This window comes from Gossypium raimondii, chromosome 4 (assembly GCF_025698545.1).
Source record: "Gossypium raimondii isolate GPD5lz chromosome 4, ASM2569854v1, whole genome shotgun sequence".
Lineage (NCBI taxonomy): Eukaryota > Viridiplantae > Streptophyta > Magnoliopsida > Malvales > Malvaceae > Gossypium > Gossypium raimondii.
In genome coordinates, this window is record NC_068568.1 from 1,737,116 (window position 1) to 1,759,746 (window position 22,631).

At 33.6% G+C, this 22,631-nt stretch overlaps 4 protein-coding genes across 6 annotated transcripts; 2 read left to right on the plus strand and 2 right to left on the minus strand.

Annotated features, from left to right (window-relative positions):
- The first annotated feature begins 1,249 nt into the window (after positions 1–1,249).
- LOC105779673 (probable magnesium transporter NIPA3) lies at positions 1,250–5,634 on the plus strand. Of its 3 annotated transcripts, none has more exons than XR_008195027.1 (10): positions 1,250–1,968; positions 2,510–2,566; positions 2,845–2,935; positions 3,009–3,169; positions 3,273–3,400; positions 3,492–3,629; positions 3,912–4,004; positions 4,454–4,559; positions 4,679–4,915; positions 5,368–5,634. XR_008195027.1 is itself a non-coding variant. In XM_012603538.2 (9 exons), exons 1-9 carry the CDS (start codon positions 1,818–1,820, stop codon positions 4,783–4,785), a joined length of 1,032 nt encoding a protein of 343 aa, XP_012458992.1. In that variant the 5' UTR covers positions 1,250–1,817; the 3' UTR covers positions 4,786–5,134. The 3 variants fall into 3 exon arrangements, 1 of the variants encoding a protein (XP_012458992.1); XR_008195028.1 differs by having other exon boundaries at positions 5,376–5,634; XM_012603538.2 differs by lacking the exon at positions 5,368–5,634 and having other exon boundaries at positions 4,679–5,134.
- On the minus strand, positions 5,204–6,279 carry LOC105779675 (uncharacterized). The gene is made up of 2 exons (XM_012603540.2): positions 6,070–6,279; positions 5,204–5,452 (listed from the first exon to the last, which is right to left on the minus strand). Exons 1-2 carry the CDS (start codon positions 6,153–6,155, stop codon positions 5,347–5,349), a joined length of 192 nt encoding a protein of 63 aa, XP_012458994.1. The 5' UTR covers positions 6,156–6,279; the 3' UTR covers positions 5,204–5,346.
- Positions 6,280–6,303: 24 nt separating this feature from the next.
- LOC105779674 (protein EI24 homolog) lies at positions 6,304–9,119 on the plus strand. Its single transcript, XM_012603539.2, has 11 exons — positions 6,304–6,592; positions 6,681–6,746; positions 6,839–6,989; positions 7,517–7,569; positions 7,671–7,805; positions 7,898–7,961; positions 8,081–8,166; positions 8,257–8,339; positions 8,450–8,526; positions 8,618–8,733; positions 8,821–9,119. The coding sequence occupies exons 1-11, from the start codon at positions 6,471–6,473 to the stop codon at positions 8,885–8,887; spliced, it is 1,020 nt and encodes a 339-aa protein (XP_012458993.1). The 5' UTR covers positions 6,304–6,470; the 3' UTR covers positions 8,888–9,119.
- A 1,819-nt stretch (positions 9,120–10,938) lies between these two features.
- LOC105779672 (transcription factor TCP8) lies at positions 10,939–12,842 on the minus strand. The gene has a single exon (XM_012603537.2). The coding sequence runs from the start codon at positions 12,593–12,595 to the stop codon at positions 11,129–11,131; it is 1,467 nt and encodes a 488-aa protein (XP_012458991.1). The 5' UTR covers positions 12,596–12,842; the 3' UTR covers positions 10,939–11,128.
- Positions 12,843–22,631: the final 9,789 nt, after the last annotated feature.

Below are 22,631 nucleotides of genomic sequence, written 5' to 3' on the forward strand. Positions count from 1 at the left end.
GCTAAATAAAATTATTCACTGAGAAAGCCTTTGCAAAATAGGATTGGTGAATCCAAAATGCATTAACAAATATTGTGTGTTGATTTCTCTCACTGTCTTACTCTCCGTTTATAAATTGTTGTTAAACTGCCTTATTTATACGTATGTTCGAACATCTATCCAGAGAGCAAACCGACTTATGCTCTTTCAATAACTATTTAAATTTACATTTTGTTCACTGAACTTCAAAAAATTACAAAATGGTATTTGAATTGTTAAAATCGACATTGTATGACATTTTTTATTCACAATTAACTTTGATTTAAAATTTTCATTTAAACTAGACTATTCGGTACTTAAATTTAAGTTGTCCAAATGTTATTTTCATAATTAATTAAATAAAACAGTCCTTATAATTATATATCTAACATGTGAATTAAACACGTTAGATTAATTATGTATTTTCTAAATCTGGGTAGCTGATTTTGAGCTTAGATAGATTCATGCTTAAATAATTTGGATTAGAGGTTTAAAATCTTCCAATAAAGTATTATCTGAAATTGGATTATTTTGAACTCGAATTATTTCGAATTTAGATCAATTTTTTGGTTAGATTCAAATTGGGTTTCGATCTATTTAAATTTAATAAATCAAATTCAAAGTATTAAAAAACGGATTGAGTCAGGCGATTAGATTAATTGGATTGGGAATAAGTCGATATATTGATCCAAAGCAAGGTAAAGTATCAATTGATCATCAAACTAGCTAAACCAAGCTAAGAATCTAGTCGAATCGGATTTTATAATTTATAATTTTTATAAATTTATAATAATTTAATTAATTAATATGTATGAATTGATCCAACCAAAAATCGATAGCTTAATTGGTTCGACTACCAATCCAACTTAAAAATTATTGATAAAATCATGATTGTTTGAATTGAATCAGGCCAAAAACCGACTAAGGTACCGGTTCGAAAAAAGGTATTGAACATGTTAACTTAAAAACCAGTCGAATTGAGAAAAAAAAACTCAATTAAACAGTGCGATTGAACCGGTTGAATATAAATCTTTAAAATATTTTTGTAAACTTTTTTAATTATTTATTTAATAAACTTAACAGACCAATCAAATAAATAAATCGATGATCTAACTAATTTAATTTAACCATAATTATGGTGAAAAATATAATCCGATCCCTAATCATCATTAATTCATCATAACCAAACCAAAGCCGTAGCATAAAAACCCCGCGCAATCTCCACCACGCGCTTTTCTTTTTCTTGTCTCTCACTTCCTTTCCAAGAAAACCTCTTTACAATAATTAAAAGCTGTTTCTCTTCTCACCAACTCACCAAACTCGGGCAAACTCAGTCGTTCTCAATTCTCGTTGACAGACAGCCAACTCTTCTTCATCTGCTTCTTCTTTTTTTGGTCTCAAAACACGTGAGATCTACTCCTTCCGCTTCAACTCACTCCCCGTCAACCCAGTCAACTTTCTCTTCTTCACTCACATTGTAAATATTTGTTGTTCCCCCCCCCCTTTTTCTTCCTCAAAATTTCCGTCTCATATTTCAACTCATTCGACTAAGGACTCACTGCTATTTGTGCAAGTAATTTCTTTAAGGAGTCGAGATCGGTTAGCTTGTGGTCTTCCAACTCTGTTCCGATCTCTCGTTTCAACCTACTCCAAGATCGGTTGAAATCGCGATCCATGAACTCGGTTTTTAGACTCAGTCCGAGTTCTGGGTAGATTGAGGATCGAGTCGAGTTGTGGTTGACTCTATGTAGAGCTATCCCTTCAGAATTAGGGTTTTTGGAAGATTTTTTTTTCGAAGTATGGCAGCTGTGCGAAGGTGGAGTGAGGGCATGGCCTCAGATAATGTTAAGGGTTTGGTTTTAGCGCTTTCTTCCAGTTTATTTATTGGAGCAAGTTTCATTGTTAAGAAAAAAGGCTTGAAGAAAGCTGGTGCTTCTGGTATCAGGGCAGGTACTTCAATTTATCAAAGTTTTACTAATATTTTCTCTTATTTTTGTTATCATTAGAATTGGGGGATTTTGTTTTATTGTAAAATATAATTTTCAGTCTTTCTGGATTACTGCAGGGTGTTGTGACGCATTGAATAGTAGTCTACTCAATTTAGGAAAGTCAATTTGAGTGAACTGTAACTGTTGGAAATCAATTTGCCTTGGGAATTTAATTAACAAGCACGGTCATTAAATCGATTTGAGCCTTTGGAAATCTAGTATGAGAACTGTTTGGGGAAAATGATCTGCTTGTTCAGATGATTGTTTGTTTTGTTGCTATGAAATAAAAAAAAAAAAATTCTGTTCATGTTATGACTGTTATCGCCCAAATTGTTATGTTGCATTGCTGTTAGCACCTTGTTTTTTTCGTTACCTCAGTTACCTAAAGAACTCTTTGAAATGCACTGCTATCATTTAGTGTTTTATCAAAATTTGACACTGGTATTGCTCTAGTGCGTAACACGGTGCCAATGATTGTTTTATTGGTTTTACTTTTTGCACAGGCAGTGGAGGTTATTCTTACTTGTTGGAGCCACTTTGGTGGGTAGGCATGATAACAAGTAAGTTTTATGGATTTTGCATTGATCATTAACTCAATATTTTATGGTTATATGATTCTGTAGAAACAACATTGCACTTATTGAAAAGATCATCTTTTTGTGTTTTGTTGGAATCTACATAGTTCTTTTAGTTTTGTTGCATGCATACATGTTAATGTTTAGGGGATAATCAAATTGTGCAATCTTGTTAAATTTACTGAATTGTCTGAGTTGCTTATGGTTCATGATTTTGGAAGTAAAAGTGGTTAAATTCTAATTCAAACTTGGCTATGCAACAGTGGTTGTTGGGGAAATTGCTAATTTTGCAGCTTATGCATTTGCACCTGCTATACTGGTTACTCCTCTTGGTGCCCTCAGTATAATTATCAGGTATGGAAATATATCACTCAAATTTCTGGTTTGGCCTTTTAGTGTTAATTGTTAGTTGTCATTTCTCTTGCAGTGCGGCCCTAGCACATATAATTTTACGGGAAAAATTACATACTTTTGGGATTCTTGGTTGTGTTTTATGTGTCGTGGGATCTACAGCAATCGTTTTGCATGCTCCCCCAGAACGTCAGATTGAATCTGTAACGGAAGTTTGGGATCTTGCTACAGAGCCAGGTTCCATTATGTTTGCTTTCAGCTCTGAACATTGTTTTATGCTCAAAATTGTTGAACTGCTAAGAAAGAAAATGATTGTAGTTTTCCTTGGATCTTCTTGCAGGGTTCCTATTTTACGCATTATTGGTCTTAACAGCTGTCTTTATACTTATATTCCACTTTGTTCCACAATATGGACAGTCACACATTATGGTTTACATTGGAGTTTGCTCTCTTGTGGGTTCCATTTCGGTATGCATCCCTGTCAGGCTGTTGGTTGCTTAGTTTTGTTTACCTTCTTATGTTTTTGCAGATTGTAATTTATCTAAGTGTTCTTTGACAGGTCATGAGTGTTAAAGCAGTTGGTATAGCCTTGAAGTTAACTTTTTCAGGAATGAATCAGCTTGTATATCCACAAACATGGGCCTTTACTTTAGTTGTGGTTACTTGTGTGGTTACTCAAATGAATTATTTAAACAAGGTAATGTTTACTTGTTGTCCCCCCTTTTGTTTCCCTCTTTATCTTGATGTCTTTCAAGTGACGCTTTAAAGAAAGGGAACTAGAAGGCAATGTGGGGAATGTGAAGAGAAATTACATTGAGATTTATCTTTTTACTTCAAATTCTATTTCCTCTCTAGTTTTGAACAATTTATAGAAACTATGCTTTTCATACTCTTATACTAGATTTTGTGTTGATCATGTGTGCTGAATTAAAACTTCTGTTTCACACTCATACTTTCTTTTTTGCCTTCAAAATTGCAGGCACTTGATACTTTCAACACAGCTGTTGTTTCTCCCATATACTATGTTATGTTCACGACACTGACCATTTTGGCGAGTGTAATCATGTTTAAGGTAATTTTCAGTCGTTTATGGTATCAGAATGGTTGAAAACTCCATTTATGCATATTCTAAAACATATCTTCCTTGATACCTCTCTATTGTCTTTCAACCCAAGCCCTTTTCCAACTTTATCATCTTATTGATCTGTCTACAACATGCAATGAATTACTTAATCCTATTTATACTCGTACATGTAGAAGCATGAATAGTTTATCATTCAAGAATTTATAACTGACAATCCCATGTTTCAATTCTCTTGTTCAATTGAGTATAGTTTTAATCCATGGTTGTCTGCCATAACCTGAAATTGAGCTTCTAGCTTGCTACTTCCACCATGTGGTGCTTCCCCTAACTTCTCTATTTCAAAAGTGAAGTTTTGACTGACTTAACAAAATGCTTACTAGTTAGCATTTTTATTATTGAAAGTAACTAATTCAAATTTAAATATATGTTATTATCAGGATTGGGACAGGCAAAACCCTACGCAGATTATAACAGAGATGTGTGGATTTGTGACTATCCTTTCAGGAACTTTTCTTCTTCACAAAACCAAGGACATGGTTGATGGTATGTTCTCATGAACCTTCTCAATCATGCATTGCGATTAATGACCTATTAGCATGTGGAGCATATTCTTTCAATTTGTTGTTGGCATTTTAAACATTTGATGAATCATCTTAAATCAGGTACAAGTTTGACATCTATGTCAATGCGACAATTAAAGCACGAAGAAGAGGATGACTTTGACGAAAGCATCCCTCTTAAGCGGCAGGATTCTTTGAGAATACCTTGATTGAAACAAAACTTTAGGTCATCCTACAAATCTCAGTAGAGCTTATGGGGAGAAGCCTTATTGATGTCAATGTGTATTTTACGACCAAACTTATTCAATCACACTCATATTTTGGAGGGAGTTATCCGAGGTGAGATTATCTATGGCTCTTTTTCCCTTTAGCTTCAAGATACAGACTATAGACTTCAGCTTTTGCCTCGTATAAACTATCCATAGTTCATACAGGAAAAATATATAGCCCAAAGTATCTTTTGCCTTGTATAAACTATATCCATAGTTCTCTCAACGTGTGAAGTGTGAAAAAGAGAAAAAAACAAAGAGGAATCAAATACATGCATATCTTTTGCAATTTTGATTTGGTAGATCCACTACGGTGCTTTCATTTATATACAATGAATCAGTGAAGTTATATGCCCCCTTAAAAACTCAAATCTATATATATTATAGAATATGGTCAGTACCAAACAACATCAAATCTAATACAAGGTTACATTGAGTGATATATAAATGTGTATTTCAAAGGGAATGGCATGAATTGAGCATGGAAAGTCATGTTGTCTTTCATTTGGCTATTTGCTTTAGGAGAGCAGACACTGAAGCACAATGAGTGGATTCATAGTTGCATTTCTCACAGCAAGATTGGAGCAGCTCAATTACTTTTTGGCACCTACAATGCACAAACATGGATCCTTTCATAACAAGTGGAAACATGTAATGGAAAACAAATATGTAGTAGTCCAACATCAAGCATAAACAAAATCTCTGACCCGAACTTGAAACTTTGAATCCGAATTTGATTCAATTCGATTTGATCTTAAAACACTAATTGAACTCGGAAATGATCGTGAACTCAAGTATAAAACTCGAAATGACACAATGGCCAGTATATAAATTTGAACTGAACTCAAAATCACTCGAACTTGAAATGAAAATTGACTTGAATTCGAAATTACCCGGAAAAAATTAAAACTAGAAATTACCGGTACAGTTTTCTTATTCACAGATAGGACCCAAGTTAAGCATCCATTTTTGAAAACAATTGCAGCATCAAAGGATGGATCAAATGGTACATGAATTCAATTTCTAAGCTAATCCGTAGTCTGTAAAAATAAATAATATCCATGATCCATCCATTTTTCAATGGAATTAATCAAAGATGATTTCAAGGTTCCTTTGACCAAAGTTCTAATTTAGAAAATTGTGAAGATACTGCAAATCCAATCATACCCATAAATCAATCAATTTACTGAATCACTTGGGAAAATCACAGAATAAAAATGTTACCTTTTAGGGAGGAAGTTGTTCTTCGAAAGACAAGTTTGAATATCGCAAGCTTCTTTCTTGCAAGGCTCTTTGCTTGGCTGTGCCATCTCTTTTGTTTTTAAGAAAAAATAAAGTCTCAGCTTTTTTGCTCTTTGTTTCTGGTTTTTCACCTAAGCTCGAGAATCTTGTAACGAAGAAGCGGCAGCTAAACCGGTTTCGAGTTTAACCCTTAAAAAAAAACCCATTTTCATGGATGTCGTTTAAAGCCCACACGTGGCCCAATCAAGTTCAAGACTTTTGCCCTGTCAAGGCAAAAGCTTTATAAGTCTATCAAAGCTAAAGCCTTTTTCTCGTCTTTCAAACGTCGTCACACTGGAAGCCCTTCCTTCTCTCTTTGATTATAGATTAAAAAGAAAACACAGATGGAAGATATTAAACCATTAATTGAAGCTTTGAAGACTAAATTAAAGCAAGCTTTGATTCTATGGGCAGAGGGTTTCAGAGAAGCTTGTTGTCTTCACAGAGTTATCGTTCTTTGTCGCAGGTTTCTAATTCTTTCTTTTTTGGTTAATTAATCACTTTATTTTGCTTTTTTGATGTAAACAAAATCTGGGTTTTTTTTTTTTTTGCAGGTCGAAGAAGCTTATGATTAGAACGGGACAGTGTTTTCTTTTAAATGGCTTCATATTCTTAGGAAGGTGAAGCTGAGAATTTTATTTTTTAATTTTCATAATTGATGATTAGCTAATGATTTATGTGTAATTTGGGTTAATTTTGTTGTATTTTTCAGTTTGTTTGTCCTAAATTCAGTAGTTATCCCAACACTACAATGGATATTGCCTGATCATTACTCACAAACCAGTTGTGAAGCAATGTCTGAATTCCACGGTGTCTTCAAATTTTATTCCTTCTTACGTGGCTTCCTCATACAACTATTCTATGTAAGTGTTTACCATATATACAATCCTAGAAACAGTTCCAATTTGATGGCAGTCATATATATATAGCATTCATATGAATTTGAGATGCTAATGTTTGGTTTAGTGGAATTGTGTTGATTTGTGCATATGATGCAAATCCTGCAAATTTCCCCTATCGATGCGGCTTAAGAAGTAGTTTATAATCATTATGTGCTTTTAGTAAAGTTTGATTGTCATACCGTAGCTATTCGAGTACTTAGCCGAGGAAGTTGATCGAAAGAAACGAATCCCAAAACGTCCTATAATCGTGACCGTACCCTGCAACAATACCATAAAACTAGTCATTGCTGCTTTCTCCCAGATCAACTTCGTGACTGCTGTTATCATCTCATTATCCCCGCCATTTGGCCGGGAACTGCGTGCTCTATGTTATTGATATAACTAACAGTACTCTTTATCACAAACCGTATCATGTCTTGCAGTTTTTGTCTTGTTATGAACACTTACTTGAACTGATTATTATTACATATTTGATTTTTTATCTGCAGGTATTTTGGTTCTATCCCTTATATGTATTCAGCTTTATTCTGAGCAATCTATGGTGCGTTCTTGTCCGTTCTGCTTTTATATTCTCCGATGCAACATTTTGTACCGGATTAGTACTACTTGTTGAACATAAACCTATTTTGTAAAAACATCCAGGTACAATGACATTGCTACACATGGTTTTGCTGCAATGGGGAGATCCGGGCCTTCTACAGTGAAATCCTTGAAACAAAACGATACGTTGACCTCAGACAGCAAAGTGCATGCAGCTAGGCCTGCTGGCCTCGGAGGGTACTGATGACCGTGGGCGCTTTTTCTTAAACAAACAATTAAACTTCGTATAGGTGTGTTAAGTCCGGTTTTCATTGTATGTTTTCCTACAGGATCATGATTGGAATAGGGGAGCAGGTGTATTCGTTGCTTCTTTTGACTTTCTTTTTCTTTGAGGTAAAATTATTGCCTATCTCGTATGGTTTTTTTTTTTTTTTTTAAACTTGTTTTTCCATGTATGAAGTCATCTATATATATTTTGAGATGATGACTTGCATCTTTTACGATATATGTAGGTTTATGCCACAGGATTTATACCTTACATTGGGAAGGCACTCAATTTTGTACTTCTTTCTTGGATGTACGCGTATTACTGTTTCGAGTACGTGGTAAAACAAGTATTTTCCGTCTCAAATCTTTTTGCTCTTAGTCTAAGCTAAGATAATGGTGAAATAACTTCTAATCTTTGTAGGTACAAATGGAACTTTACTGAATGGGGCCTGGAGAAAAGATTGGATTTTTTTGAAACTAATTGGGCGTTTTTTGCTGGTTTCGGTAATTGATTTCTCTTTGAGTTTGCTTGTTATGGAAGTGAAAAGAACCCGAGAAACTTTGTGTTTTTAATATCACGTTCGAGATCACTGATGTTCTAATGGGATTTTCAGGAAGTCCTTGTGTTCTAGCGATTTTCTTTTTCCCACCTCTCGTGGGATATGGGTTTATGGCTGTACTCTTCCCTCTGGTTCATCTCGGCCCCTTCTCTTGTTCTTTTGGTGATTATTGAATTTCGCTTTCCCGATCATTGGATTGTCTTTAACGTGCATGTCTTTCAGTTTGTTCTTACCGCAACAGGCACAGAAGCCGAGCAGGTTATTTCCACACAAAGAAGAAGATTTACCGGTGCACAATTGGGGAAGGTTCCAGTATTTTACGCAGCTGACACTTTATTGTAAGCTAACCATATTATTCATTTCCACTTCCTCCTCAACATGGTTGGTCTTAAAATCGATGACTTTTGTGTTTATTTCTTCTCTAGGATGCGGGTCTTGTCCCTCTTCCCATCGGAATCCCGAGAACGAACACAAGACAACAAAACACTATAACAGATTCTGGCCATGCTCTCCTACCTTCTTGACCTGTAAGTCCATTTCCACAAGCTCGACCGAAAAAAAAGACGTTTCCGAACTTTTTTATCTCATTTCTTTTGTATCTTTGTGTTGTGTACATAAAAATTTGCAGAAATGAAGTGTAAAAACATTATACTTAATTGATTTCTGCCCCTTTTATGAGATTACCAAAAATGTGGGTTTTATATAAACTTTTAAAGTTATCTTACTTGGAATCGGGTGTGAGACGGTTGTCGTATCTCTATATTCATATGTAGGACACAGAATGTTGGACACGATTACTTCAAGAAAATTTGAAGAGTCTGAGCTACATGATTTACCTGACATTATTTGAATGAAAGGAATGAAATTGTGTATGTTGATTTGAAGCAATTAGCTTGCATTTCAGATTATTATTAAATTATTTGAAAGTTTTCCTTATATCATCAGGATGTTAAAACCATTGTTGTATGATCTTTTCTGATCATACCGTCTACATCAATTGAAAGGTCTCGTTCCATTTGTCTTCTTTAAGGAGCACATTTAAGCGTCATGAATCTGCAAAGTAAACTCCAAACAATTTTTTTCCTTTTAATCTTCGACATTAATCGTCTAATTGACCTGCATGTAAGGTATGCTCTTCTAATCATAGATGGGTATGAATCTATAATATCGATCATCAAATTATCGCTTGGAGCTTGTCAGTCAGATTTAAAAATATATATAATAACTTAGTGACTTAAATAAAATATTTCGAATATTTTTTAAAATCAAATTATCGAAACGTAAATTTATTAAAAATATAATTATGTTGAGGTGTACATAATTTTAATTTGGATTATTTTATTCCAATATGGTACATTCCATACCTGAAAAAAGAAAGAGGCAGACACAGCCCCCCGCCACCAAAAGGAAAATAATGACATTTTAATTTCCTCATTTAGAAGGTTATGATCGTACTAATATAATGTTTAATTATTACCGATTTTTCTTTTTAATTATTTTGACATGTATATTTAAATTTTAGTTAAATTGTTTTCTAACGGAAAAGTCTATTTAATTTTAAAATCTGAATGTCGTACTTCATCTAAAAAATAAATTTATTACAAAAGTTTGAAGGTTAAAAATGAAAACGATCCAAAAAGAAATTAAAACTAAAATGACAAAAGAGATAAATGTTGAGGACTCGTTCAATTTTCTTTAAACCCAAAGCTAATCTAAAACTAGATGCATTGAACAAATAACGGAAGTTGAAATGATTTGGGCTTGTAATGATCCGATCTAAAAACCCTAAACCTCAAACTTGTACGAGTAAATCGAACCCAAATTCATTCAAACTTCAGGGTCCATTTACGAAATTTCCCGAACTGAGAGAGAAAGATTTACAACAAATTAAAAATACGTACAAACAAAGGATGTAATAACATTGTTTAAACACAAATAAATAAAAATATCTTACTATACAATACATACAACTCTGTCATTTTCCCAATTAAGTCCCTTTGGACTACACCTGAAATTGCTTACTACCAAACTCCTCAACATCAAACTCCAGCTATAAAGATTCATAAATCCAAAATAAAAAGGTCAAATTACGACTTTAACCTCTTTGGTATGCTCAAATTCGGGATTCGATTCATGAATTTTAATTTAGCATAATTTGATTCTTTCTCTTTTATAACATCATTAATTAGTTTAAACAATTAAAATAATGATCTACACGTGTCTTAAAACCACCTCTTCCAACTCATCACCTTGACATGGAAGTATGTTTTAAGAAAAATAATCATCTTAATTTTACCCAGAATAATTACTTAAACTAATGAATGACATTATAAAAAGTTTATATATGTTCCAAGTCTCTGAATTCTTCTTAAATTTGAAATTTGGTCCCTCTATTTTTCAAATTTCAAAATTTAAATCTAATTGTTCACTTATAATGAACCAATGGATTTAAAAAGTAGAGGAACTAAATTCCTTGAAATAAAAACATATGAAAATAGGGACTAAATTATGCCAAACGAAAGTATATGAACTAAATTTCAAAATTGAATAGGGTAGAAGAATGAAAACCATCAATTAACCAAATCAAAACAAAGAAAACTAAGAAGGGTATAGTAGCTAATTAGAACCTTAATTTCTCCCCATATTTATAAAAACTAAATGTATTTTCTTGAAGGGAAAAAATTTCAAAAGCATCTCAACTATGGGAATTAAAGTTTTTGCCTACTAACCACATCATTGAGAATTATTTGGGTTTTCATCTCCACTATTTGTACCTTGTTGTTGATGATGCTCCATGGGATTATTTTGGTCGGAATTAATGTTCGGACCGCCTCTAGAATAGGCGTTAAGAGCGGCCAACATTCCTAAATTAGATTCCGATAACCCTAACCCGAGGTGTTGAGACGGTTGATGTTGTTGTTGCAATAACATGGAACCTAATTGCAGAGGGCTGGCTCTACCACCTTGGGACTCTAGGTCCCCTTGAAGGTTAAATCTTGGTACAAAATGTAAGGGTGCTTGCAATGTGTTGCCACTCGCCGTTCCGAACGGCCACATCTGGGGTTCGGATGAACCCGCTCCAGATGCGGCTGTTAGAATTGAGGGACCAGTAGTAGTAACCGGAAGCATCCAAAACGTACTTCCAGTTGTACTGCTGGGAGCTGGTGCCACTGCCCACATGGCAGTGGCAGGTAAGATATTTGATGGCTTATGCAATTGAGGTAAGCCAGTTTTAAAAGCCTTAATGGAGGATCCATCACCGCCACTGTCACCGTCTCCGCTTCCACCGCCGTCACCGGTTTCTCCTTGTTGTTGGTTATCATCCTTGAACAAGTCCTCCCTAAAACGCTTCCTCATATAGTTCTCACTTGAATTCCCACCACCACCGCTACCACTGCCACCTGCAGGTAAAGTTTCAGCTATTTGACCTGCCCTTAACAGCTGTTGCTGTTGATGGTGGAAACCGAACAAAGCGCTATGAGCAAACCCTTCTTCATATGGGTGATGATGAGAAGCCAAAGCTAAAGCACCATGGAACGAGTGAGGAGCAGATTTCGACGGTGGAGCTGAAAGCGTAGACCCACTACTTCTCAACGAAACGTTAAGAGTCGAAAAATTGGCCGGTATAGTACCAGTTCCGGTGGCTGCAATGATCGCCGGCTCAGCCTGCTGTAAAAGCCATTCAATCGTTTCACCATCAGATTTATGACCCAACTCTCTAGTCAACTGAAAAACCCTAGCTGCACAAGCTGCAGGCATTCTTATACGCCGTCCCCGACCATCCACCTTCGTGTGACGGTCTTTAGTGGACCGTTTCGCCGGTGGGTTCGACGACGGTGGCAAGTTGGGTTGATTCTTCTTTGTAGAATCATCGATGTTAAGGGAAGCGCTAGATCTGGTAGCAATAGCTAGTGAAGCATCAACCGGCTGAGCAGGGTTAGTCTTAGTAGTGGAAGAGGAGGAAGAAGAAGAAGAAGAAGAAAGAGGCGGCGTTGCAGTGGTTATAACGGTGGCTGTTGAAGAAGTAGTAGGATGAAGAAGACGGCGGTGAAGGTGAGATATGGAGGTTATATTAAAAGGGCTATTGTTGTTGTTGCTAGTAGAAGAAGGAGCTGAAGATGTGGTGGTGGTGCCATCAAAAGAGACCAAATTGGTATTATTGTTGGTTTGCTTATTGTTCTGAGAATATGTAAGTTCCATTATGGTGGGGTGTTCTGAGAAAAAATAAAAATAAAAGGGGTTGGATTTTTATTTTAATAGTGGAAGTGTTTTGGGGTTTCAAAGCTGATCCATCATCAATTTTTTGGTTTCTCGAGAGAGATGTTTTTCTTTAGGACTAAAAAGAGTTTTGATTGTGGGGCTTGTTTTGTTTTGTGATTGACTGTTGTCTTTGAGCTCTTTGTGGGTGTGAGAGAGAGAGAGAGAGAGAGAGGGTGGCTTTAGATAAAAGCAAATGTGTGGGGGGGGCAGAAAGTTATAGCAAAAGTCTACTCATGGGGTCCTATAAAGGAATGTTAAAATAAGCCCTTTGATGATGAATTTACATAATGTGAAATTCCTATTTTATCCTTTGATTTCATTCAAGCTTTATTTTGTGAATAACATTATGTAAAAATTGTTAGTGGATTTTTTTTTATCTATTTGGATAAATTTTGAATCTTTGACTCATTAATATTTGGGGTTTGACTTATACAACTATTGCTTCAACATTATTAATTTTAATCTATAAAATAGATGAGGACACTTATTGCTATGCTAAAAAAATCGAGTTTTACAAGTTAGAACTTTGAAAATGACATCATTAGGAGGGACAATCGTGAATTCCAAAAGAACCATTCTCTATGTACCGTAAAAACGGGCATAAAAGATACCTTAGTTCCCCTCAAAAAAATTGAGTTTTAAACCCTAAAGACTTTAATTCAAAATGACCCAAATCTAAAATAATTCTATTAAATATTTTAAAATAACTTGAATCAAGAAAAAAAAACTACAATTCAATCTGATAATCCTGAAGTCATCAAAGCCTTGTTTGATAATTAGTTGGAAGATTCTGGTATTACAGTGCTTAGAAGGGTACGACGACTTTTGAAAGCTGAAGGTCAGTGGTGGTTGAGGTATATACCTAAAGAAGATAACACAATTGCTAATCACTTGGTGAAATTGAGTCTCACTTGGAAATCAAGTCTACAAATCCTTAATGTCATCCCTAATGAAGTCTCAGATATGTTTCAACAAGACAAAGCGAGGGGTGCTTTTTATTTTTTAACATGATATAGTAGTTCGTTTTCTTCAGAAAAAAAAAAGAAAATAACTTAAATTAGAATTGATCTAAACTTTAGATAATATGATTCCAAAATTTAATTTTAAGTCCCTCAAAGCTAATCCAGCTCATAGGTCTATGAAATCCTCTCTTCTTCAACAAGTCTTATCAAACTTGAGAGAAAATATGTTAATGGTGAATTAACAGAGTTTATAGGTTGATTTCACAATTTTGTATAAATTTTAATAATATATATTTAATAAAATTAATTTAATAAATACAAAACTATTACAGAATATGCAATCAGCAAGCTGGGAAGCATCTTAAGACAACTCATAGCCTTTAACCCAACCCACAATTCTTTTAATTAAGTAAACAAATGGCTACCCCTTCTTTTCATAACCTGGCGACTTATATTATAGTATAAAGAAGAGAAAGAGAATGTTTATCGTCTAAGATGTGGTCTGGGTTCGAGTTTTGTTAGTCACGATGATTGTTTGAACTTTACCTTATTATTATAAAAAGAGAAAGAGAATAATAGACTTTAAATATCAGATAAAAATCTTAATCGGTATTCATTTAAATTTCTAAAAATAAATTCCTTTTCTTGATTTCAAACTATATTCATTTACTTCATAAACAAGGTATGAATTTATATATTATCAATGCATCAGATAAAATTCCATAAAATTTCCTAAGATTTTAAACGCAAAAACTAAATCAATAATTTACCGGGCCACGACCACTGCCTACCCCTTGCATCTTCATATTTATATGATCACATATTCTTGTAACAAAAACATAATAAATTTGGACTTTCCTTTTCTAAAGTTATATTCTCTTGATTATTTAAATTTAAACTATATATATATATATATATATAATCTTTTGTCTTTGCTAAAGTACAATTTTGTCCTCTCATCTTTTGCCAAAATTTTAAAATCCCTTTTGGAGGTGGGGTGCCCAAATCAAATCATTCTACCTTTCCTTATTATTATATTTAAACAAAAAATAGCAAAAAAAAATATGGTTAAAGTATGCTTTAAGTTTAATTTTTTTGAAAATTTAGAATTTAATTTTTATATTTTTATTTTTATGATTTTAGTCCTTTTGAGATTTCAAAATTTAAATTCTAACTATTAACACTAATAATTTTTTATTACATAATTACAGAGTGATTTTTTACATTTTAAAATATCACATAAACGAACTTAATAAAAATATTAATAATTGAATTTAAATTTTGAAATCTAAAAATAAAAATATAGGGCTGAATTTTAAAATTTTAAAAGCGATAAACTTATGACATATTTTACCCATAAAATATTATTTAGTATTATTAGAATTCACAAACACTAATCAGCCAGCCAAAACCCACCTGGACCCACTTTCTTTGCTTTATGAAAGAAATGAAAAGAAAATAAACTCTTGAAATTAACAGATAATCATCTAATCTAATTCATTAATAAATTCAATTAATAACAAACACAAATCCCACCCATATCTTCAAAACTATTTAAATCACAACAAATATTATTAAAGTATTAACACGAGTTCAAACTGCGTTACATGTTTAGAATTACCCATAGTTTCTTTTTTCAATTTGTAAAAAGGAGGATAATATATTTTAACGTACTCAAATCTACGTTTCCTTATATTAACAATAATATTCATACCAATTAATTATTAATAATTAAAAATGTAAATAAAGATTATAATAGCATTAAATCAAGAATAGTGGGTGCCAGAGTGGCTAGGTTAAGCCAGTGGTCACCTTCATCATTCTCTCTTCCTTTGTTTTTGTTTGATTCTTTCTTTTTCTCTTTTACCTTTTTGTTTTAAAATAATATTATTTAAAAAATAATATTAAAATATTGTTGATAAAGACCTCTCTTTTACTCTCCCTTCCACATTCCAAAATCAAGTTGTGTCAGTCACAGTATTTGTCAGAACAAATTATTATTCACCCACATTTTGACTCCCCTGTTTACCATGATTAAGTAATGCTTTGAAGGATCCAATTAAATGATTCTTGGGTACTGCAGATATCTGGGATGTTGTTCTGTTTTGAATGTTGAATAGCGAGTTACATTAGATCGGAGATTTGAACAGATAGTTTTGAGGTTATTGTTGTCGTTTAAAAGGAGTTCACAAGTCAATTTTGATTAGAAGAATTCAATAACTCTCAATAAAAATGCATCATTGGCGTATCCAACACATTTTTTGAGAAGAGAACAAGATCGTTGATGCCTTAGTCAAGATGGTTCGTGATAGAAGACCGCTTTTGTTTAATCTTATTTGTATCACCCAAAAAGAAAAGGAGTCAATTAAAACATCTTAAAAGTTTTGGTTTAATCTAGAATTCGAATCATAACATGAGGACCTTTGGTTAAATTAACCATTATATAAAAATCAAATGATATTTAAGACATTTAATTCTCTTTTCCCTTCTTTCTTTCTGTTCCCAGTAACTTTCCACTTTTTACTTTTTACTGACTTTACAGTAAATTTAGTGTAAAACTTAAAATTGGAAGCAAATAAATAAGCTTTAGTTTCATTTTTTTTTCTTTTTTTACCCCCCAAAAGTAGTAAAAAAGTAAGTTTTACCAACAAAAAAAGAAGCATGCATCATGATTGTCACCATTGACAGAGCCCCTTTATGTACTTTCAGCAAACACATGTGGGAAACCTCTATAATTATAAACATGCAGGTGGCAACGACCAATTTGACCGCCTTCTTTTTAATGGACCCTAATTAATCAATTTCACAATTTTTTCATTTTTTTCAACAGTCTATTTTTCAATTTTCATTTTTTTTTGGAATTTTGAATTCCAAATTCTTGTGATTTATTTTTCTGATTTTAAATTTCTACAATTTTTTTATCAAAGAAGTTATTTAATTTTAAAATAAAAGATAATTGGGGTTTGAATTTTGATTTAATAAATTCATTCATTCATTTTTGAAACATAGATTCAAAATATGGTAATTAAGCTTTAATGAAATGAGTAGGTTTAAGTACGCTTAAGTGCATATTATCTTTTAATTTAAGAGTTTAGGAGTTTTCAACGGCACTTATTGAATATTGATCAATGGAAGCTTGAACATATACCTCGTAAAGATAGTTTCAAAGTAGATCGTATTACTAAAATTGAATTAAATTAATGTAATCTTCCTGTTTTTTTATCACAAAAGAAAAAAGAGTTGAAAATTAAAAATTTTATTTATAATTTTCATATCAATTAATGATACATTTGTAATTTTCGTTAAAATTTCGTAGTGCTTCCTCAAAAATGGTAAATTTATGGTTTGACTTTTTAAAATTTATAAATATATGGTAAAATTGTATTTATGACTTTCTAAAATGATGAAATTTTAATTTAATCATTTAAAAATTATAAAAATTTAAACTATTAAAATGATAAAATTAATTATACAATTTAATTTCGATCTCTCCAAAAAATAATTAATTTCACCACGATAATCATACCAACTTCGAAGCATGAGATAAGATTAAAAACACACACACACAATGTATTAAGGGTTGATATAAAATTATAAAATTTTAAAGACCAAAATCGTAAATTTTATATAAAATTATTGAAATTAAATTATTAAATTAGTATAAATTCAATAAAAGAAATTATAATTTTGAAAAATAAAGGATTTAGCAGCAAATAGACATGACATGGCATGTCACGTGCGCAATGTCAGTTCCTGGCACAGATTTGGTAAAAGTTTGGTTTGTTTGGCTATAAATATAATGAAGTTTGAGTGCCGTGGAAAGCTGAGGTGGGATGGGGAATTCAAATCCCTTAGGGTAAAAAGGGGGGGATTTTGCTTATCATACACGGCGTTCCATAGTGAATTGACCGGGCGGACGCATTTAAGAAGCGCGTGAGATGACAGTAACCAATTATGAGGGGAACAAAGGGTCTGTCTTTGTCTGAATCGTCCTTTTCCGGTGGGACCCACATGTTTACCTTATCCGGAAAACGGAGAAAAATAGAATTACACATTTCCACGTTGATTTGGAGGTGAAATCATTATTTCTATCATAAAATCTAGCTTATTTACTTCACGCGCCACTTCTACATTTCTTACCTTCATTCACTCAAAGGGTAAACTACAAAAATGATCACTTTTGTTTGCCTTAAATTACATATTAGTCACTTATGTTTAAAATGTTACCTTTTAGTCACTTATGTTATTGTTTTGTTACGAAGTGGTCACTCTACCGTTAAACTCCGTTACCTCCCTAACGACAGTCCTACATGGCAGTCTAAATGGGTTTTAAATGTCAACTTGGATGTCCTACGTGTGGTAGTCCAAATTAAATTTATTTAATTAAAAACCTAATACTTTAATTGATAAGACACTTTTTAATGTGAGGAGATAGAATTTTTTTTTAAAATGTTGTTGATTTAGAGGTGACGAACTACTTTACAAAATGTATTATCTATGTATTGGGGTTTTCGTGGAGAGTTTCGTATAATATTATGCATAATACTAACAATTCTCTTATGAGCTTGCAGGTATTTATCTTCATCAATTGCAGCGCCATCCGTTCTATGAATTGTTTAATGATTCTCTATAGAAGCCAAGAAAAAAAGCCTTTACATGGGGATAATACTTTTCATTGAGGGTTCTTTGGCTCCCGAGCAAATGTCACTTCAAAGACTTCTCACAAAGTATCTTATATGAGTAGTGGAAGCTGAGCGTATCAAAAGTGAGAAAGAGCGTGAGTATTTAATGTGATTTCTGACAAGGTTGTATATTCTAGGCAATTACATATAGGTAAGTTGACTGGCTCTTTAAATGGAGAATGAACTAAACTGAATATGCTAAAATTTATGGGTTGAATTTGGGTCTGAGAAAAAAAAACAAAAATAATCAAAAAATAATTTGAACTTGTTAACTAGTAAGGCGAACAAGGGAAGAAGATAAAGGAAGAATCAAAGAGAGGAGCATGAAGTTTTAGAAGAGATTATTATTTCTTGGAAAGAGTTTTTAGGAAAAGGGAGAAGGAGTGTCCTGTGTGAGCTGTTTGCACAACCCTTTTATAATGGGGAATGAGCTTAGCTACGTGTCCTAAGATTGTTGACATGAAAGTCTAACTTGATACATTTGGCATTGATGGTGATGTGAGGTCTTAGAATAAGACATGTTAGGGCACTTAATAATTTTATAACCTTCGCGAGCTTGTTGGAGAAGTTCACGGTATAAGTTTGGATAGTTAATTTGATGTGTATGTTGATGTTTTATGTATTGTCGGAGGATTTTTAATTTGCATACTAGGATGTTTGAGATTTGGAGTTTCATGTTTGGAAAATTGAAAAAATATTCTAAGTTCGTAGGATTAATGGCGGGGTAAAACAATTCATGTGCTTGAAAGGTGCTATAAATTACGGCTTATCGGTTAGGTTTCCAATAAAACTGTCATCACGATTACTTTTTGGTACACGTGTTGAACTCTAATTGGAGCAACTTTTATATAAGGGAAATAATGTACGCATGAGCACGTTGTCACTTACTTAATAAGTTTTGAAGTAGCTGAAGGGTTTTTGTTTGAACTTATAAATGGGGAGTAAGGGTTTGTGATTTAATCCATCGTTTGTTTCTGAGTTTTCTGAAATCTTGTTCATCTATGCTTCTGGTGCAATTTTCTTTGGTAGGTTTGAATTTCTTTCATTTCTTGTCATATCAGTGAAACATGGACCCTAGATTGTTTAGTGTTCCCACTGAAAGTGAGGAATTTGAATGTTTTGCATCAGTGGAGCAAATGTGGAAATTGCTCGAATGTAGGGGAATCACCTGCTTTGATAACTTTAGGTATAGATTCGAGGCTGTAAAGGGTAAACACCAATTGAGTGAGATGAATAATCAAAGAAGGGAAAACAACTGGTTTCTTTTGTCTTTATATGTGATAGAAACAAGATTCCATTTGCCTTTACACCATTTTTTTGGTTGAAATTTTGAGTTCATATGGAATGATTCTTGATCAATTAATGGGTTGGTGGACGTTAATGGCTTTTTCCCTAGATTATCAATTGCATGGAGAAGAACCTTTGTAAATGTGATTAGGAGAATATACATAGTGTCTCCTGCGAGTGAGAGTAATCAAAGGGGGTTTGTGATGTTCACCACTTGAAGAGGAGGAAAAGCTATCGTGGATAGTACTACCACCAATTTCGTTTGGCGAGGGATAAGTTTATTAAAATTGAGCAACCTTGTGGGGAGTTCCCTTTCCCTTTGGGTTGGGTTGGGTTAAACCTTCCACTAACAAATGCACTTGGGACCCTCGATTTTTGAATGCAACAGAAGAGGCTCACTTGAAAAGGCTGCAGCAAGACAACTAATTAGATATTAACAAGTTCACAGCCTGAGAAATGTTTGGCAGTTCTACTTGATGGAGAAAAGTCCTAATGGTTGGGATGATGTGGACTTCAATTCTCTTGGCGAAACTCAACTCGATGAGGTAAAGCCATGTAATGAGGCTTGGCTATACAGGGATAATAATGTGACAGCAGAGATTCTTTTGGGATTGTGCAAAAAACCCAGAAATTGGTTACCTGATTATGCTTTTGGTCCTGAATGTAAATGGGAATATCAAGTTTAGAAAGGAGAAAGCAGCGATGTTACTGCGACGGTTCCAAGAGCTAAAAAAGGGCAGAAAATTGCAAAGGTGACTAAATCTTCGTCAGCCACTGAGACCGTTTAAGGGGTTAAAATTGTTGATGTTACTCAAGAACCCTCTGAAAAAAGCAAAGGACCCAATTTGGAAGTTCGCACAAAGAGAAAAGGGGATATTCATCCTCTTCCTTTCATTGGTGAAGTTGCCTCAAGCGGAGATAGGATGGATATTGAATCTCCTGCAGGCTTTGATACACACTCTAGTGTTGGAGGTGTTATTTCGAACTTTCTAATTTGTTGTATTTACTTTTGCAAGTTTTTATATATTCTAGGCAAACCAACTATTATAATCAAGTGAAGCACTCGCATTAAAGATGAATAACCAAAGGAATCTAGGGCAAGATTCATCCATAACGTGTTTCATCGAGCTATGTTATTATTGATGGCGTTCTTCGTTAAAATTTTAATTGGTCTTGGAGTAGTAGCTCTAGTGTGTGTTACTTTTATTATCTTCTTGTTTGTTATAATTTGATAGTGATTTTTGTTTTTTTATCATGCAGAGGATTTATGCGAAGGTGAAGGTGAAGGTTTGCACGCTGGAGATAATGAAAGTACTTCGTTAATCCTGAGGTTCCTACTTCCACCATTTCTGAGATGCAAACCTTGCGAAGGTTTATGCGAAGGTTTGCACGCTTGCCTCAACTCCGCCTACATCTGAGATGTCTGTTTTTTTCTCCTACTTCCACCATTTCTGCCTCAACTGTCCCTGCCTTCAGACTCAACCATCAAAAATTCGGTTAATCAAAGTCTAAGTGCTTTGAGGAGTAAACTAATAAATCAGAAGTCTCCTATTCCTTCCAAGGAACAGCAACAGAAGAAAAAAACGAAATATTGTTGCTCAGAAGAAAGATTGTTATAATTCGATATGTTTAGAGTCCAATTTCTACTGGGATTGCTACCTCCATGTCGAGCATCAAGTTAAACAGAGCTTCCCTTGCTTGCAATAGTATAACATAGAATTTCTAAAAATCACTCACAACGTATTCAATAATTCTGTATTACTAACGATTATACCAAGCTATACTTTACCTATCCCAGTGTGGGATGTGGTTCTTAAGGCCCACAATATACCTGACAATTCATCCACCCATGCTCCTTTCGCATCACCAACTTTCTTCTTTAACCCTTGAAGGATTTTCTTGTTGGCTGCCCTTGCTTGTCCATTAGTTTGTGGCATTTTTACCAAAATTTGAGCCAATGATATATGTAAACTAGAGTAGAAGTCCTTAAATTTTTCTTGCAATTGTGTACCATTGTCGGTAATAATGAGGTTTGGGATGCCATAGCGATATATAACAGATTTCTAAATGAAGTTTTCTATCTGCTTTTATGTGATTGTTACTAGTGCTTTAGCTTCTATCCACTTAGTAAAGTACTCAATAACAACCATAAACTTTTTCTGAGCTATTGCCATTGGGAATGACCCCAAAATATCAATTCCCCAAGTTGAAAACGGCCATGGACTAGTAACTGATTGAAGTGGTTTCGATGGTTATTGTGGACCTGATGTCAGAGTCTTTGACATGGTTCACTCTTGAGAACCAATTTTGCGACATCCTTTTGAATAGTTGACTAATAGTATACTTAACATAAAACATTATGAGCCAATGTATGTGAACTTGGATTATGTCCGTGTTAGATCTGATGTTTTAAGTGTAGTATATTCATTTTGTATACGTGTACTTTTTGAACAAATTCGTTTAATAAAAATATTCATTTATTATATTAATACCCTTTGTATATTGTTCTCAATATTTTTGCACGCAAAACAAAATGGAAGCAAATATTGACTCACTGGTTATTTAACATTTAACTAAAACTAAGCGGTATTACATGGTTGGATCGTAATATGGAAAGATGGCTTGTATTAGTAGATGAACCTAAACATGTATTTAGTCTAATCAGAAATGAGCAGATCAATTAAAAGACTAATATATTGTTTATTTAGGCTAATTGGGGAAATACTTTGTCTTGAGTATCAGAGCGAATGACTTCTAAAAGATAGAGATATAGATGTGACTGATTGGACTAACAATACAACAGACATGACCAAAGTAGAATAGATCCTAAATTTGTTTGTGGATTGATTCACTTGTAATGTTCATAGTGTGTTATACCTTAATCTTGAGTGGATGATGGATTATGTATGCGTGACTCGTATACTTTGATGTAAGTAAAAATCTGAGTTCAAATAGATAAGGAATCGAAAGCAGTTACGTTAAGTATACGACTTTTATAATATGTAGCATCATTCACAGTAATAGAATTCATAACTCAAGGAATCA